At 46.7% G+C, this 15,846-nt stretch overlaps 1 protein-coding gene across 5 annotated transcripts in view; it reads right to left on the reverse strand.

The window, feature by feature from the left end:
• Positions 1-15,846, reverse strand: part of SLC39A11 (solute carrier family 39 member 11) — a 340,360-nt gene that overhangs the window by 122,330 nt on the left and 202,184 nt on the right. For all 5 annotated transcript variants that reach the window (XM_070483529.1, XM_070483527.1, XM_070483531.1 and 2 more), the window contains one exon: positions 15,632-15,802. In XM_070483529.1, coding sequence (XP_070339630.1) covers positions 15,632-15,802 — 171 coding nt within the window. The remainder of the gene's footprint in view (positions 1-15,631; positions 15,803-15,846) is intronic.

Raw genomic sequence — 15,846 nt, forward strand, 5'->3', positions numbered from 1 at the left:
CAGCCATCTGTAAGCCACGGAGAGAGGCCTGGAACAGATCCTTTCCTCATGGCCCTCAGAAGGAACCAACTCTGCCGACACCTTGATTTTGGACTTTTAGCCTCCAGAATAGTGAGGCAATAAATTTCTGTTCTTTAAGCCACCAGGTCTTGGCAGTTTGTCCAGCAGCCGTAGGAAACTAAAACAGAGGGAAAGACACACTGGAGTCTTCCTCCCCCATCCCACCTCTCTGCTCACCAGGGACCATCCGGGGCCCTTCCCCATTTCCCCTTGGGGTTGGGAACAAAACCAGCCCTAAGAATGAGGAAGGGGAGCCACTGGCTGCAAAGGTGCCTCTGGATTTTGAGAGTCTAGAGACCTAACAGCCAGCCTATGACAATAACAATTATAGGAACAATTTAACAGTGCATTGATCACACTTTAGGCTTTTCCAATTGCCTCTGCCACCATTTGGTGGCTCCTTCAAGCCATCTTGAGAAGTAATTGGCACAGAAATTGTCTCCATTTTGCAAAAGAGAAATCATAGCCAGGTCAAAAACTGGCTCAAGGAAATGAACCTAGACACTGGCCAGCTCTGAATGAGAACCCAGAGACAATTACTCCCTCTCAGTTTTAAGAGGTGCGCATACCTCGTGCTCCGTCATGCTGTGTTGTCCAAAAATTCAATTCCCCAAACTTGTGCTAGGCCCTGTGTTCCCTCTGGGGCTCCGTGCAGAGCTGGGCCACACATGCTTAAGGTGGGAGGACTCCGGGTGAGACGACAGCCTAGACACACCAGCGCACTTCCAATTAACAACAGGCATTCTGAAGCCAGGAAATCAATAACTGCTGTGACTTCTCTCAGCTTACACTAAGAGGGAAGATCACTGACAATTTAGTTGGGTGATATGATGTATGGTCAATCGTAATAAAAGTAGTCCTATTTCCTGCTAGAAAAGGGATGTTTAGGAGAAATTGCTCTCTGTAGAATAATCTTTGACTGTTTTCCCCTTTGGATGTTGAAATTACCTTCCAAGTAACAGAATTTTGTTACATCCAAAGGGTCATCTGAAACCCCAGATGAACTTATTGGGATGACCTGACCTCATGCATATACTTAGAATCACCTTAAGCATAGTGAAACAGGTGCATCTTGAGGGCCTTCGCAGCTCCTCCTTTAATTTTTCCTATAACTCCCCCTCTCCCTTCCTGTGCCCTGGCAGCTTAGGGCACCCTCACAAAGCACCCCAACATGACAGGTAGAGCCAGGGCTGTGGGTCTCCTCACCACCCCGTCACTCATTCATTGCAGATCTGTGCTGGGGAGACAACGAGGGGTCAGCAACACCCTGTCACCATGGAACAGGATGGCAAGTGCAGCTTGTGGGGAGTCCAAAGTGCTGGAGTCACCAGGAGGGACCACCGATGATACCGAGCAGATGGGCATGAGGTGGGATCAAGTGATGTTCCACAAGAAGGCAACGCTTGAACTGGGCACGGAAGGGTGAGTACAAATTGGCGCGATGAAGAGTGGGCCAGAAACAGGAGGACAGAGGGAAAGGGAGGAGGGAGAGAAGAGTGGGGGGTGTGGCAGCCTCTAGACCAATCAGAGCACAGGGTTTCCCCTAAGCAGTTCATCGTTTGTTATGGCTACATGAGTGGATGATGGAGCGGTAGGGCATCGGATGGGAAGAGGAAGATCATGGGAAAGAATCTGAAAAGACAGCCACAGCCCCACATTGGAGGTCAAAACAAAATGGCGTCTTAGCACCCGAGGGATATCTTAGCCAAGAACAACTCATGTCGGGGATTCTGGTCTCTCCTCTCTCTCCCCTTTTCTGTTCATCAAAACGCTGTGCATCTTTTACTTCTAACTACCCCTCTGCCTTCCTTCCCAGCCCCCACAGTACTCATGCCCCCACATAGGGTTAACCATTCCACCCTCTCTGCTCCTGGGGCCCTTTCTTCCTGTCACGAGTGCAGCAGCATCGTCCTGCTCAGTGTTGTGTTTCCAACCCCTCACTTGGTTGAGCAACCGTCCAACTCCTTCACAGAGCATTGGGATCCAAAACACTCTCGAGAACTCAGCAAAGGGACAGAAGAGAGTGTGATGAGGAATGTCAGCTGGTAGAGCAGAAGATCTGTGCAGGGTCGGGGGTGGCACAGAGAAACAGATCAGAGGGACTCAGAAAACTCGTGATGCTTCTCAACGGGAATATGAGGCAGGAAGGAGGGAGAAAAGGAGATGGGCCATGGATCCCTTTCCTAATTCTAACAGACAACTAGAAAAAGGTATAAGGCCATAGAGGGTAAAGGGAGGGAGACACACCCACACACTCAAACACTCACACACACACATCGGCGATTCCTCAAGCTCCCAGCAGACTTCTAGCATCAGGAGCTAAACTGCTACCACTGATAAATGAAGAACTCTTTACCTGTGCCTTAAACTCCCCAGGGTGGGAGGGAGCATTTGGGGTACCACCCCCAGATGTAGTCCCTCCAATTCTTCGGTCCACTGACCCAACAGCCTAGAACAGATGTGAACTGCTGTGGCTTCAGCAAGCAATCCCTTGAGGATGACCACGAAAAGGATTGTTTTCTGAATCACGAACACTAGAGCTAAGAGGAAGCTATCTAGGTTTACTGACTACCACCATTTGAAACATGCAAATAATTCAAAGAGGGGGAACGGAAATGGGGGATGCTGTTGCTATGAATCTCCAAAAAGAAACTCACAACACCACGAAAAGAGAAAAGCTGGGACAATAAATGAAAACTCAGAATTCAGTAAAGCTAGGTTGCATAATAGAGAGGGGCTGGGTCCTGGGGTCCACACAGCTGAAAAAAATCAGGATTAAAATGGCTGCTTCATTCTGCCTGTATCAGAAAGTGTTCACTGATTTATAGAAACATGGCAAAACTCAGCTCCCTGTTTGTCAACTCAGGTACTAACCCAGCTGTGCCTTTGACAACACATCAATTTGTTTAAAACACACACAGAAAAGAAGGTACTTTTCTTCCAGTTGTCAGAGAAAAAATCCTTTACTCTTCTGTCCAGCAACCCGAATTAAAACAAGGGAATCTGTGGCTTGGTTTCCTTGACAACCTTATCTTCACTCCAGGCACCAGCTCCTGTCTCTAAGCAACAGGGCACTCTTTAGAATTACCGGGAGGTAAAACCAGGCACTTATCTGGAGTCCTTGAGGACCAAGCAAACCAGGGCAGAGTAATTGGTTCCTTACAGGGAAGAGCCCAAGGAGTGGAGAAAGGTGCACAGCTCCCAAATCCTCAACACACCTATAGATGCCCCAGCATCCCCCTGAGTCCTTATGCCTAGAATTCCACCTCTCCACTCTCCTCCCCTTGGCCTGTTCCTCCGCCCTCTGGAGGGATCAGGGACTCAGTTCATCAGCTGGCTTCTCCCACAGCCTCTGCTCCAGACAGAAAAGCCCTATGTGACCCTCACATGAAGGGGAGGCTGACCCCTGAGAACACGGCACAGAAAGGAAAGCTAAGGCGCCACTGTGACTTGCTGATTTTGTAAACAAATGGCTTTGCTGGAGAAAATTGTGTAATTAAAAGAGGGTGAGAGAAAACACCTACATTGCTCTCTTTACATTTAAGACAACCTTGTTTGCACCTGAAAACAGGATTCAGAGATTTCTTTTTTTCCACCAGCACAGCTCTACCTCCCCTCTAACGTCTCGGCACCAGGAAGGATCTCTGAGAATACAGAGAAGAGGAGCAAATGAACAAAATATCTGGAAAGGACAGCCCTGAACTTTAATCAGAGCAAGAGAAGAGAGCTGATGAGCACACGGCTCTGCAGCTGAAAGGAAATGGAATTTGGAAGTGGAAGCGCCCACAGACAGTGCTTTGAACTGTCGTATCCAATAATCAGGACAACCGCTGTTTATCTGGGATCTTCGTTTCCCAGGCAGGCTCCTGTCCCTGACCGTACTTTATCCTCACAGCACCTGCGAGGCAGCGGGGTGGGGCCGGAACTATTCACTATTGGCCTTCCTTCATGGATCTGGAAATCACAACTTGGAAAAGTTGCCACACCCACAATCACACTGTCAGTTATTTTCAAAATAAGAAAGTAGAGGTTCTGATTCCTAACTTACTTATCCGTGGTAATGGGAAATTTGGCTGTATTGTCTAAATCGCTGTAATTCAAATACGATTTCTAAATTTTCTTGTCTCCATGAGCTTTGGGCTATTTTCTAATTAACTGTTTTCGGTGGCTTATCAATGAGACGGATCTATTTGTGATTTCCTCTCCTTCTTCATGCTCCCTGGAGTAGAATTACTGAGTAAAAGCGACTGAACTCATTTTCAAGCCCCCAGTTAGATCCATTTACAACAGCTCCTTTGCTGAAGCTGAGGGATCAACATGTTGTCTCCAAGGCTGACAGTGGAGCTTAATCCACGTGGATGGGCTGCAAAGACCAACTGCTCAGGACCACTTTCAGGGTTAATTAACGTAAGCAGTAGGGGAAGGAGGAGATGAAGGGGCAGGGGAAGTTGCTATGCTCTAGTAATTTGCAGGACACTGGGGCATGGCAAGCTTTAACCCAAGATCCCAGACAAAAAGAAATGGGACCAAAGGGATCCTCCCAACAGCTACACCTGATTAGGATGAAACTCTGAATGGGGGACTTGGTGCTGCCCCTTCAGGCAGGTAATGTGCAAAAAACACAGACCATGTGGTTGTCTGTTCCCCAAGGGGTTGAACAACTGAAGGGCAGGTGGATTGAAACGCCTTGGAAATCCAGGTGTTGGAGGAAGCTTGGATTCATCACAGGCCCCCAAGGGCTTCACACAGACTGAACTTGCAGAACTCCCACCTTCCTGTGTATTCAGGAGAGCAACCGATCTTTTCCTTTCCTCTCCCAAACCCCCATGCTGAGCTCACCGCCTCTGAATGGGTCTCCACGTCAACAAGAAGACGGGAGCCAAAAGCAACGCAAGCTGTTTAAGTCAAGTGGTGACACACCTGAGCTAAGCGGGGAGCTTAACTGGCAATTTCACCCTGAAAAGGGAGACAAACCATCAGAGCAAAGAAGAGACCAGAAGTACATTTAGGTGTCGTTTCATTCATTGTATCTAATCAGGGAAAGGGAAAGAAAACGGAATTTTGATTTCAGAATTCATCCTTGGTTAATTGCTATTTGCAGAACACAAGTAACATTTTAATTCTTTTCAACTCCACATCATAACAGTTATCAAGGGAATGGAGACAAAATAGAATAAACAGGGACTTATTAAATACATAATTAATATGCACTAAAATTAGCATATATGAATACAAATGAGCTGAGGCTATTATAAAGTATGCACCTCAAATGTTATCAATTGATTGAACCTGTTATCCGCTATGACTTCTGAACAAATGAGGCCACATCAGCAGATGAGATGGTTCCTTGGTGGATTATCCTGCTAGCAAAGGTGCTGGGTATTTTTGTAAACCAAAATGTTAGAAAAGCTGCAATTCTCTTTACAGTAAAGTAAAGACAAGTCAAGCTCTTGTCGAAGGTCATTGTAAAGCCAGTGTGGATCACGTGAAACTCTGGAATTTCTACCTAGTTGCACAGTACTGTCTTGGATTCATGACGACAGCAGCAGCTGGCCCATTTGCAGGAGGGATGTCCTCTGAGTGGCTTCTCCAGGAGGAGGAAAGGGTCTGAAGGTATTTCTCATTGCAGCCTTGGCCTACAGTGCAGCCGCCCAGCTATGAGCAGCAGTGATAAAATTCTGGCAGAAAAGATGACCGCTGAGACAAACTGATCTGCCCCACACACACGGAGGCAGGTCAGCGCTGTGGCCATAGGGTCCCCCTAGTTACCTCATTAACTAGTGGGAAGAGGAGAACAGTCTGGGATCCAGCCAATGGCCGTGACCCTTCCCGCTTGCCTCTGTGCAGGCCATTCCTGCTGCCTCCCCCAATCCCCTCTACTATGGATGGAAACTCTGGCAACCAGTCCCACAAAGCCCGGGTTCAGTCGCAACTCTTAAAGCAGTAAATATTATTTTTTAAACCACACCATCTTCAAAGTCTTCGTTCACCAAGCCAAAAAAGAGATTACGCCCTCGCTCTGAAGGCTTGCACTTACTGTGTTGGCTTCCTGTGATGACTGATTCACTCTGCACTGCATTATAATGAGTGTGTATAAACTTCTTCTCTTCTGTCGGATTGGAAGCTCTTTCAAGGCAAGGACTGTATTTTATTCTTTTTTGTATCTCTCAGGGTATCTAGATCTGTGCCATCCAACATGGCAGCTACTAGCCATGGGTGGCTACAAAGCACTTGGAATTTGGCTAGTGGGACAGCAAATGAATAATTTAATTTAATTTTAATTAATTTAAGTTTAAATCTGAAATTTCAACGACTTAGAATGCAAAAAGAATGCAAAATATCTCAATTTTTAAAATATTGATTCTATGTGGGAATGATAAGATTTGGGCTACTTTAGGTTAAAGTATATATTAAAAATTAATTTCACCTGCTTTTTACTTTCAACATGGCTACTAGAAAACTGAAAATGACATATGTACCTTGCACTATATTTCTGTTGGACAGGGGTGATCCAGATGCTTCCCATGTAGAAGGTATTCCAGAGGGTACTAGTTGATCAATTGTTTGGTTGGACAGTACAAACCATCACCTCTCACCTGGCCTCCATTATAACCAGAGAAAAGCATCTTTCAGGCCAGCTATCTGGTTAGATATATGATCTGTGCCCAGGAAACAAAATGAAGAAAACTGGCGACAAAGGAATAAAATCACTGTGCGATTTTGAAATGGATTAAAGTGCAGTACAACAATAGGTTGCAAAATGAGAGGAGAATTTAGATAATCAGACTGTAAGGATGTATTTCATTCTTAGTGAAGCAGCGAATGGGGCTCTGTGCTTCTTGGCAGCCAAGGTTGAAAAAAAAGGCATATACGATAAATTACGAATAGTTTCCACAAGGGAGGCCAAGCTTTTCCAGGCAGTGCATTCTAAAATAAGTATCTTATTTAGGAGCATTGAGTGATGAACAGGGCAATGTCCCTTGCAAAAACTTGACAATAAATGTGGCAATGATTTTCAGATGACAGTTAATGTCCTTTCTTCCAAATCCAACTTGAGTCAGGAGAAGCTGTTCTGTAAGAGGTGCTGGGCTGACACAGAACAATTATGTTGCCTCGCTCAGGGGATGGGTGTGTCTATCTGCAGAGAACCTATAACACCCAGAGGAGAGGAGGACGAGCTGGTCCGTTTCCCTGGACGTCAGACATGAACGCGATGACGAGCCTGCCGCACGTTCCCGTGCGTAAGCCACACCTCCATCCTGTGCTGTCCCCCACTCAAGAAATAAGAAACCAGATCAGGACCAAAGGGAACAAGAGGGATGGTACCACGGGGACGACCCTGTACCACACTTAAATTATTAAAAAAATTATCTGCAAATTTTGATATTTAAAGTATTTTACTCCTAACATCTTTTTGACGTGCCCATGACTGAGAACAGCAGCCTCAGGAAACAAAATATCTCCCCTAAATAGAACTCGTCCCAAGACAAGCTTGGGTGGGCTCTGAACAATGTGTAAAGTTACATTTTTTGCTAAGGGTCTAGAGCAGTGCCGTCTGATAGACCTTTCTGTGATAATGGAATTGTTCTGTATCTGTGCTGTCCAATACGGTACCACTAGGTGCGGACGGCTACTGAGCACTTGCCATGTGGCTAAGGATAACTGAGTATCTAACTTCTGCATGTTATTGAATTCTGGTAAACAAAAAGTAGAGCATTTGGTGGCTCCAGGATCCAGCCCCAGCCTTTCCGACTCTAAAGCCTCTGCTTGTCCACGTGGCTAGTAGCTGCTGTATTGGACAGCACAGGTCTAAAATGCCAAATTAAAACCATGTTCTAGGCAACATCTGCCTGGCCATAGAAAGACAACTGGAAGTTACTGGAAACTTTGAGTCCTAATACTAAAATGTGTTCAAATTCTCTTGCTTGATTTTTTTTCTTTAATTTACATAATATGGAGGAGGATGACAAATTTAGTGTGGAAATGAGTCTTGATTTTAACCCTAATCCTCAGGCAGCCTTAGAACGTAGCTTACTTGATCTGAAGGCCAGAGCGAAGGGCACAGGCATACGTGTGTCTGTAGCCCGTGGCAGGATTTGATAGCAAACCTAACAGTTGCCCTGTCGCTTTTTTGGGGAATCACGCAGGGATCCCAGAGTTGCGATTTCACCCTCTGGGTGTTTGTGTCCGCTCTCAGGCTCAAATCCAAAGTGTAATTTGGGACTGTGCCACCTGCTTCTGTGACAGCGCAGAACCAGGAACACGATACGCTGAGCAAAATGTCATCCCAGACAGGAGCCTGCGCTAACTATAATGTCAGGCTTCCCACAGAGACACAGATAATTAAAGGAGGATATTACAGTGTTTCCAAACTCCTGGAGTAAACGAGAAGCATCTTCAAATATAACCTGTTGGGGATGAAAATAAAAGTGATCTGAGACGGTCCCACCTGAGACCACCAAGGCCAGAACCAAACAATCACTGAGGAGCAAAGTGAAGCCGAAAGTAGGAGGGAGGAGGGGGGCAGGGGAGGAGGAGGAGGTGGGAGGGAATTAACATTTCTCAGGTCCTACTGTTTCTGGGCATCGTGATATGCACTTCATAGCCGATGACACAGTGAGTGGCCCTGCTTGCTGCCATCGCTGCTGTCTCACTTAGTATTGAACTGCAAGATAGACGTTCTCTCCATTTTACAGATAGGCAAACGGAGACTCCCACGATCTTACCTAAGGTCACCCAGCTAGGAAAGCACTTGGAGGCTCCAGGATCCAAGTCCTGGCCTGCCTGACTCTAAATCCTGTGCTTGTCCCATCTCTCCACATCACCCTCCTTGACGCGGTTCCAGGCTTGATGATCCGCTTGGGTCCTGGACCCCACCCTCACTTGGTGGTGGTGGCTGCCCAGGTGTTTATTCTATGCGTATCTGCAGACCTCCCGTGTTCATGCCCTGCGTGTGGGTGAGGCTTCGGGTCCCGGCCTCCTCTGCCCAGACCTCCTGGTTGAACTGAGCCTGTTCCATCTGGAGCGATAGGCACACCAATGTGCCAATGTGGTGCCGCAGACATCAACATCCAATGTGCCGAGCTTCCAAAAGTGAGAGGCACTTCCTGAACTCCTCTGCGACCACCTCGGAAAACCTTTGTGGTCCACCGGAAGGAAAGAAACATAGCTCACGGTAGCAAGAGGCAGACTGAAGGCAAGATACAGGGATGAGCCTGAATCAAGCTCTACCGACACCTGCTTGTGTGACCTTGAGCTTGGTCTTTAACTTCTCTGGGTCTCAGTGTCTAAGATGTAAAACAGGGATACAAACATCGAAATCACATACGTTGAGCACTTTACATCAGCAACTTCGAAAGGCCCCAGTAAGTGGCAGCCTCTAGAGTGTTATCAGCGTATTTTATTACTGCCAACAATTTGTGGCTTTGAGTGCTGCTCAGCTACTCATTAATTGAGCCTGGGTCTCTGGCCTCGGAGAACACCCCTCCAGTTTCTGGAAGCAGAGCAGCGTGCAGTAGAGGCTGCTGCATCAGTGTTTTCCGTGGAAAGGTCCATGTCTAATAACAGAATTTTCTACTCAGTCTTTGTCCCAGGAAAATGAAGACTCATTAAGTTCTTCTTTCTAGCTATTGGCTCCTTCCTGCAAACTATAAGTGCCGCCCCTCCAAAGCCACTCTTGCAGCTGTGGCGACCACACTAGGGTGAACCAAATGCCCAGGCTCAGGCCACCAACTCTTCTAGCCGCTTCTTCTAGGGAGCTTTAAGGATAAAGAAGATGTGGTATATATACACAATGGAATACTACACAGCCATAAAAAAGAATAAAGTCGTCCCATTCACAACAACATGGATGGACCTTGAGGGAATTATGTTAAGTGAAATAAGCCAGACAGAGAAGGACAATCTCTGTATGACTCCACTCATTTGAGGAATTTAAACATGTGGACAAAGAGAACAGATTAGTGGCTACCAGGGGAAAAGGGGGGTGGGGGGTGGGCACAAAGGGTGAAGGGGTGCACCTACAACATGACTGACAAACAACAATGTACAACTGAAATTTCACAAGATTGTAAACTATCATAAACTCAATAAAAATTAACTTAAAAAAAAAGAGAATTTCAAACATAAAGGAGAGCCCACCGTATCGTGGAGACCCACAGAAGTTAAATGTCGTCCCTTAGCCTACCTGGTGGCTGCGATGATAAAAGGGAGCTGGGACACCTGACTCTCAAACAGCCTCTCCTCTCCTAGAGGGGAGGTGAGGTGCCACCATGTACCAGTCATTGCAGGTGCTCAGACATATACTGAGCTTCGATATGAACTGTAACATGGGACCCAAAAAAGAAGACAGCATGGACCTTCTTGCAAGATGCTCCATCTATGGGGGCAAATGAACATGTTTAAATAATTGCCATTTGGGGCGATAACTATCATGACAGAAGCGACGCAGGACACAGCGAACCATCACAAAGGAAGGGTGACGGACACTGTCAAATAAAGGAAATTAATACTGTGCTATTTGTATTATTTTGCACAGAATCATCCAATGCCAAGGCTGGAAGGAAGCACAGTGGTAATTTAACACACCCCGCTGAATTTTCAACTGGGGTAGGGTTTGTATGAGCGAACCGCTACAATCCCTTTAAGCTCTAATTTTAACTTTCCCAAGGACACAGCCACGGAAAAGCTGTTAATACCATAAGCTCTTCATGAGAAGAGATTAGGAGGAACTCAATTGCTAGTTGATCTCTAATTCCACTCAGACACAGACAGGAGCTCGTTTTCCTAAGGCCCAGAAGTCTCTGCAAGGCTCAGAGCCCTTGAGTCTCACGAGATTGCATGAAAAGCACTTTAAGAGACAGTGTGCTCAAAAGGCTACCATCTGGGGTTGCTTTTGCAGAAAACATGTCCTTTCCTCAGATATCGTTTTCCAAAGGATTCGAGCGCCCCAGTCCACAGCCACCGATGCACACAGGCAAAGCCAGAGAAGGAAGGCGGAACGAGGTGGAGAGGCATCTCTACCCTTGGAAGCATTCATGTTCAACACACGTGCCAGCCGGGCTCACGTCTGCTGGCCTCCATCAGTCACTACCATTTCTTCCTAGAAGGCTTAAACTGCTTGCACACCTGCACACTTGTTTCTCTAAAGTGTGGGTTCTTTCCTGCTCTAGGGGTGTGGATAGACTTCACGAGGTCTGTGAACACCCAAAGCTGCCTGCAAACTGTTGTGTGTGCAACCTTCTCTCGTGAAAGGGTCCATAGCTCTGATCAGATTCCCGAGGATTGTGAACCGCAGAGGTCTAAGAACTCATTTGTCCTTGCACATGTCAATTAAACATTAACCCAAGTGCCCTGGGTGTGAGCACAGGCCTACGCGGGTGTCCTGCACTCCAAAAACCTCCAGGGGACAGGATACTCGCTAACAAGCTCTCCTTTTTCCTTCCACATTAAAAAAAACTTTTTTTTAAAACAAAATGTCATCCCCAGGACATAGAAAACTGAACCAGCAAAGACAAAAAACTTCAAAAAAATCAATTATCCATTTAGTCGCTGTGAAAAGTCTATCTTAAAACCCAGAGTCTCAGGGAATGTCAAAGCTCTAGTTAAATTTTTAATAAACTATAAAGGATAATGTGAAAGAAGAGACCTTTTCAAAGGCAAGCTGGTGACAGACAGGCTCTTGAACGATTCTCATCAAAGGGCTGCCGGGGTAACTGCGGGCGGGTGAACTCGTCAGACTGGAGTGAGAAGCTCGCGCCTCCAGGAACGAGCCACGGTGGGGTCCTCGCGTCTGTTTGTATGTAGACCCTTGGTGATTGCATTCAGTGTCCTAGGCTTAAATAACATTCCGGCACCAATGATCCACACATTTATCCCTCCCATCCAGACTTCTTCACTCCCCGACTCCAAACTTACATATCCAGCTGCCTAGACAATATCCCCACTTGAATGTCTACCAGCAACCAACCAAACCTCACAGTCCCAAGCGGAATTCCTGAGGTTCCCTCGAAAACCTGCTCCAGCTGCGGTCTCCCCCATCTCCGTGCACGGCAACTCCGTCCTTGCAGCTGGTCAGCCCTGAAACCTTGGGGTCCTTCTGGCTCTCCTCTCTCTCTCACGTCCCACATCCACTCCATCTGCAAATTCATTGGCTTTCCCTTCAATAGATACCAGAACGGGATGCCTGCTCACCACCCTCAGCACTACCATGCTGGTCTGAGCCGCTGTCATCTTCGACCTGGATTCCCGCAGTGGCCTCCGCACAGCTCTCTCTGCTTCCACCCTCGCCCCTCTAAAGTCCAGTCCGAACTCAGCACCTAGAGAGAACCCTTTAAAGCACAAGTCAAATGGCGTGGGGTGGCTCATCTCCCACAGAGTAAAAGGGCCTCCGCATTCCACCTCGGGCAGGGCTGACCTCCCTGCCCTCACCTGTACTCCTCTCCCTCCCATTCTCCCTGTTCCATGCACACTGGACTCCTGGCTACTTCTCAAAGGTGCCAGACAGGCTCATGCCCCAGGGCCTTTGCACTGGTGGCTCCCTCTCCCTGGAACACTCACTGTCCCCAGAGATCTGCACGGCTGACTCAAATGCAAGGAGGTCTCAATAAGACTCATCCTGACCACTCTATTTAAAATTGCAACTCTTTCCTATAACACCCCTCACCGTCTCTGCTCTGTTGAACTTTTTCTTTCATTATGGTATTAACCACCTGCTAACACAGTATATAATTCACTTACTATTGCTATGTTCATTGCCTATCTCCCCTCCTGTAACAGTTATGGGAGGCCAGGGAGCTTGGTCTGTTTTATGACAGACACAACTCAAGTATCTAGCACACATTATTAAAGTACAATTAATAAAGGCAAGACTGGGGGCCGGCCCGGTGGCGCAGCGGTTAAGTTCGCACGTTCCGCTTCTCGGCGGCCCAGGGTTCACTGGCTCGGATCCCGGGTGTGGACATGGCACCACTTGGCATGCCATGCTGTGGCAGGCGTCCCACGTATAAAATAGAGGAAGATGGGCACGATGCTAGCTCAGGGCCAGGCTTCCTCAGCAAAAAAGAGGAGGACTAGCAGTAGTTAGCTCAGGGCTAATCTTCCACAAAAAAAAAAAAGGGGGTGAGGGGGGTGAAATAAAAAAATAAAGGCAAGCCTGGGAAAGAAATTTCCCTTCTAACTTCTCGATCCAGGCAAGCCAGCTGCTCTCCAGTTTACTGAGCCAGTGACTGTCACCACTGCGCTTCTGATGAAGCCAACGCAGCTGAGATTCCTCTGAGCCACTCGGCCCTCATTTGAAAAGATCCTACTGCCTTCACCGAAAAAGAGACACGTGGTTGAACCTGGACTTGGAAATGCCAAAGACCCAGAAGAGGGTCTCCTGTTAGGGAAGAAGTACAATTTGAATCCATGCTGACTTAGCATCATCGAATTTTGGTGTCACTCCACACATCATCTCACCAACACACCCTTGTTTCTGGCCTTAATCCAAGTTCTCACTCGAGTCAGTAAACATTTAAGAGAGTGTACGCTGCCTGCCTCTCCCTGACCTTCTGTCAAAATGAGTCGGGAAACAATTCCAGGTGAGCATATGGGACACAGCAGGGCAGGGGCGGGCGGGTATGGGAAGCTGATTCTCGGCTGCTCAAAGCCCACTGCTATGAGACCTGGATCTTACAATACTTTTTTTTTCTGCAGGGAGACAGAGAATGGCCATGGGATACCTCAAGCCAGGATGGCTATCTCGCTTGGCTCTAAACCCACTGGACAGATCTTTCTTCTTTTTCAGCTGGTTCACGGAGTCTCAAATGGCAGAAAGATAGCTACTCTGACAGCTGAAAATACAACACATGTAACTTCTCTTCTCTAGTCATTAGCATTTAACAGGTCGAAAGGGCCTGTAGAGGTTTTCAAGCTGTCCTCTGCAGAGCCCTCGGTCTTCCAATGAGCTCTTTAAGATATTGGAGTGAATGTGACCAGACCCTCCCACCAGGGCGAATCCACTTTGTGTGCTGGGGTCCGACATAAGACCTCATCTCGAGGCATACAGAAAAGCAAGCTCTAGTAAACCAACCCAAGGAGTTTACTCACAACCCAAAGGGAACAAGCCAACAGGGAAACAAGAGAGAAATAGATGCTGAAGACAAATCTGGGGCAAACCAGCCTATATGATCATATGTTAGAAAGTCCTAAGATCAGGATAGAAACAATAGAGAAAAGTGCGTCTCATCTAGAGAAAGATCTGAGCTTAAAAAGTACTTGGACACAAAGTGGTTTAGACAGATTTAACATATACTGGAGCATATAACATATTGAAATTTTCATTCTTTGAAGATGACCAAAAAAAGTCTTCATTGTTCAAGCCAAAGAATATCAAGTTATCCACAGAGGAATAAACTCGGTTTGGCTGTAGCCTTTCTTCCACAGTATTGAAGCCAGAAGAAACTGGAGCAACACCTATAAGAGCTTCAAAGAGACATATGTGCTTCTAGCAAGCTTTACCCAATCCAGTCATTGCTCCTGTAATAGGGTCACAGGTTGACATTATGAACTCTGCAGGGACTCATAATATATCACCTGGGGATGCTCCCCGAGCAAAGTCACTCCTCACACTTGAGTTCCAAAACAATGAGAGATGGATCAGAATGTTTAAGGACTCAAGATCGAGGAAGTCACAGCTGGAAAGGAGGACAGGAGCATCCTTAACACTAATGACAGCTACCATGATTCACCTGCTCATATGGCCAAGCCAATCTGTGTGCGCGTATACATATATCATCTTATTTAATTACCAAGATAGATGTAGTTTATTTTGTAAATAATATGCCGGTTACCTCAGTAGTAGCATTATGCTCATTTCATAGATAAGGAAACCAACATTCAGAGAGCTCAGGAACTTGTCACGACAAACCAACGGGTACATAGTAGAGCTGGAATTCCAAAACGTAACCCAAGGACTTCCTCAGGTTCCCTTGATTTATTATTTTTTTTACAGTATCTTTATTCTTTTTTATGCTTATCTGTGTTTTCTAGTTACTCTAAATGAAACGTATTATTTTTGAAATAGAACACCAATACACTTTTTTCTATTAAAATAAATCCAAAGAGACAAATTACTCCAAAACGCTAATAAGGAAAGGATTGGCAAGGACATTTCAGAAAGATGCCCATGTGAAGAAAGCAGGTATGGCAAACATCAGCATTAAACTTTATCGAATTCAAGATTTTAAAAGAAGACTAGGCAGAACCAGAGACGTGCCGCGTTTATAAACGGTGCACTCCACAACGGTCATGCAATAGTTACGAATTTATGCTCCAAATGACTTGCAACCAAACAGGTAAAGAAAGGAACTCATAGGTGGAAATAGGAGTGGAACTGTTTGAAGTAACTGGAACGGAAACTTTTACCATATGATGATCAATCTAGAACAAGTAACCCAAAAAATAAAGTCAAGAAAGATCTGTACTCCTCCCCCTCAAAAAAGGACCCACCCCATGATGGCCCATGCCCCTTTTCCAGCCAGGCAACGGGGCCCACAGGCAGGTGGCTGGACCGCTCGGGGCAAGACCTCACCTGGCACGTTGTGGATGGTGATCGCCAAGATGAGCAGTGCGATCCTCCGCCAGCTGCTGCCGCCGGGCTGCGCCAGGTTCCCTCGAGAAGGCGCGAGGGCAGCAGGGCCCTCTGGAAGGTCGGTGGCCGCCACCTTCTTCCTCTGATAGGCCTCCCCATTCTCACTTTTGTCTGAGCAAAAAGAGAGGGAGGGGAAGAGAGAGAGGTTTTGAAAA

This window comes from Equus asinus, chromosome 13, assembly GCF_041296235.1.
Source record: "Equus asinus isolate D_3611 breed Donkey chromosome 13, EquAss-T2T_v2, whole genome shotgun sequence".
NCBI lineage: Eukaryota > Metazoa > Chordata > Mammalia > Perissodactyla > Equidae > Equus > Equus asinus.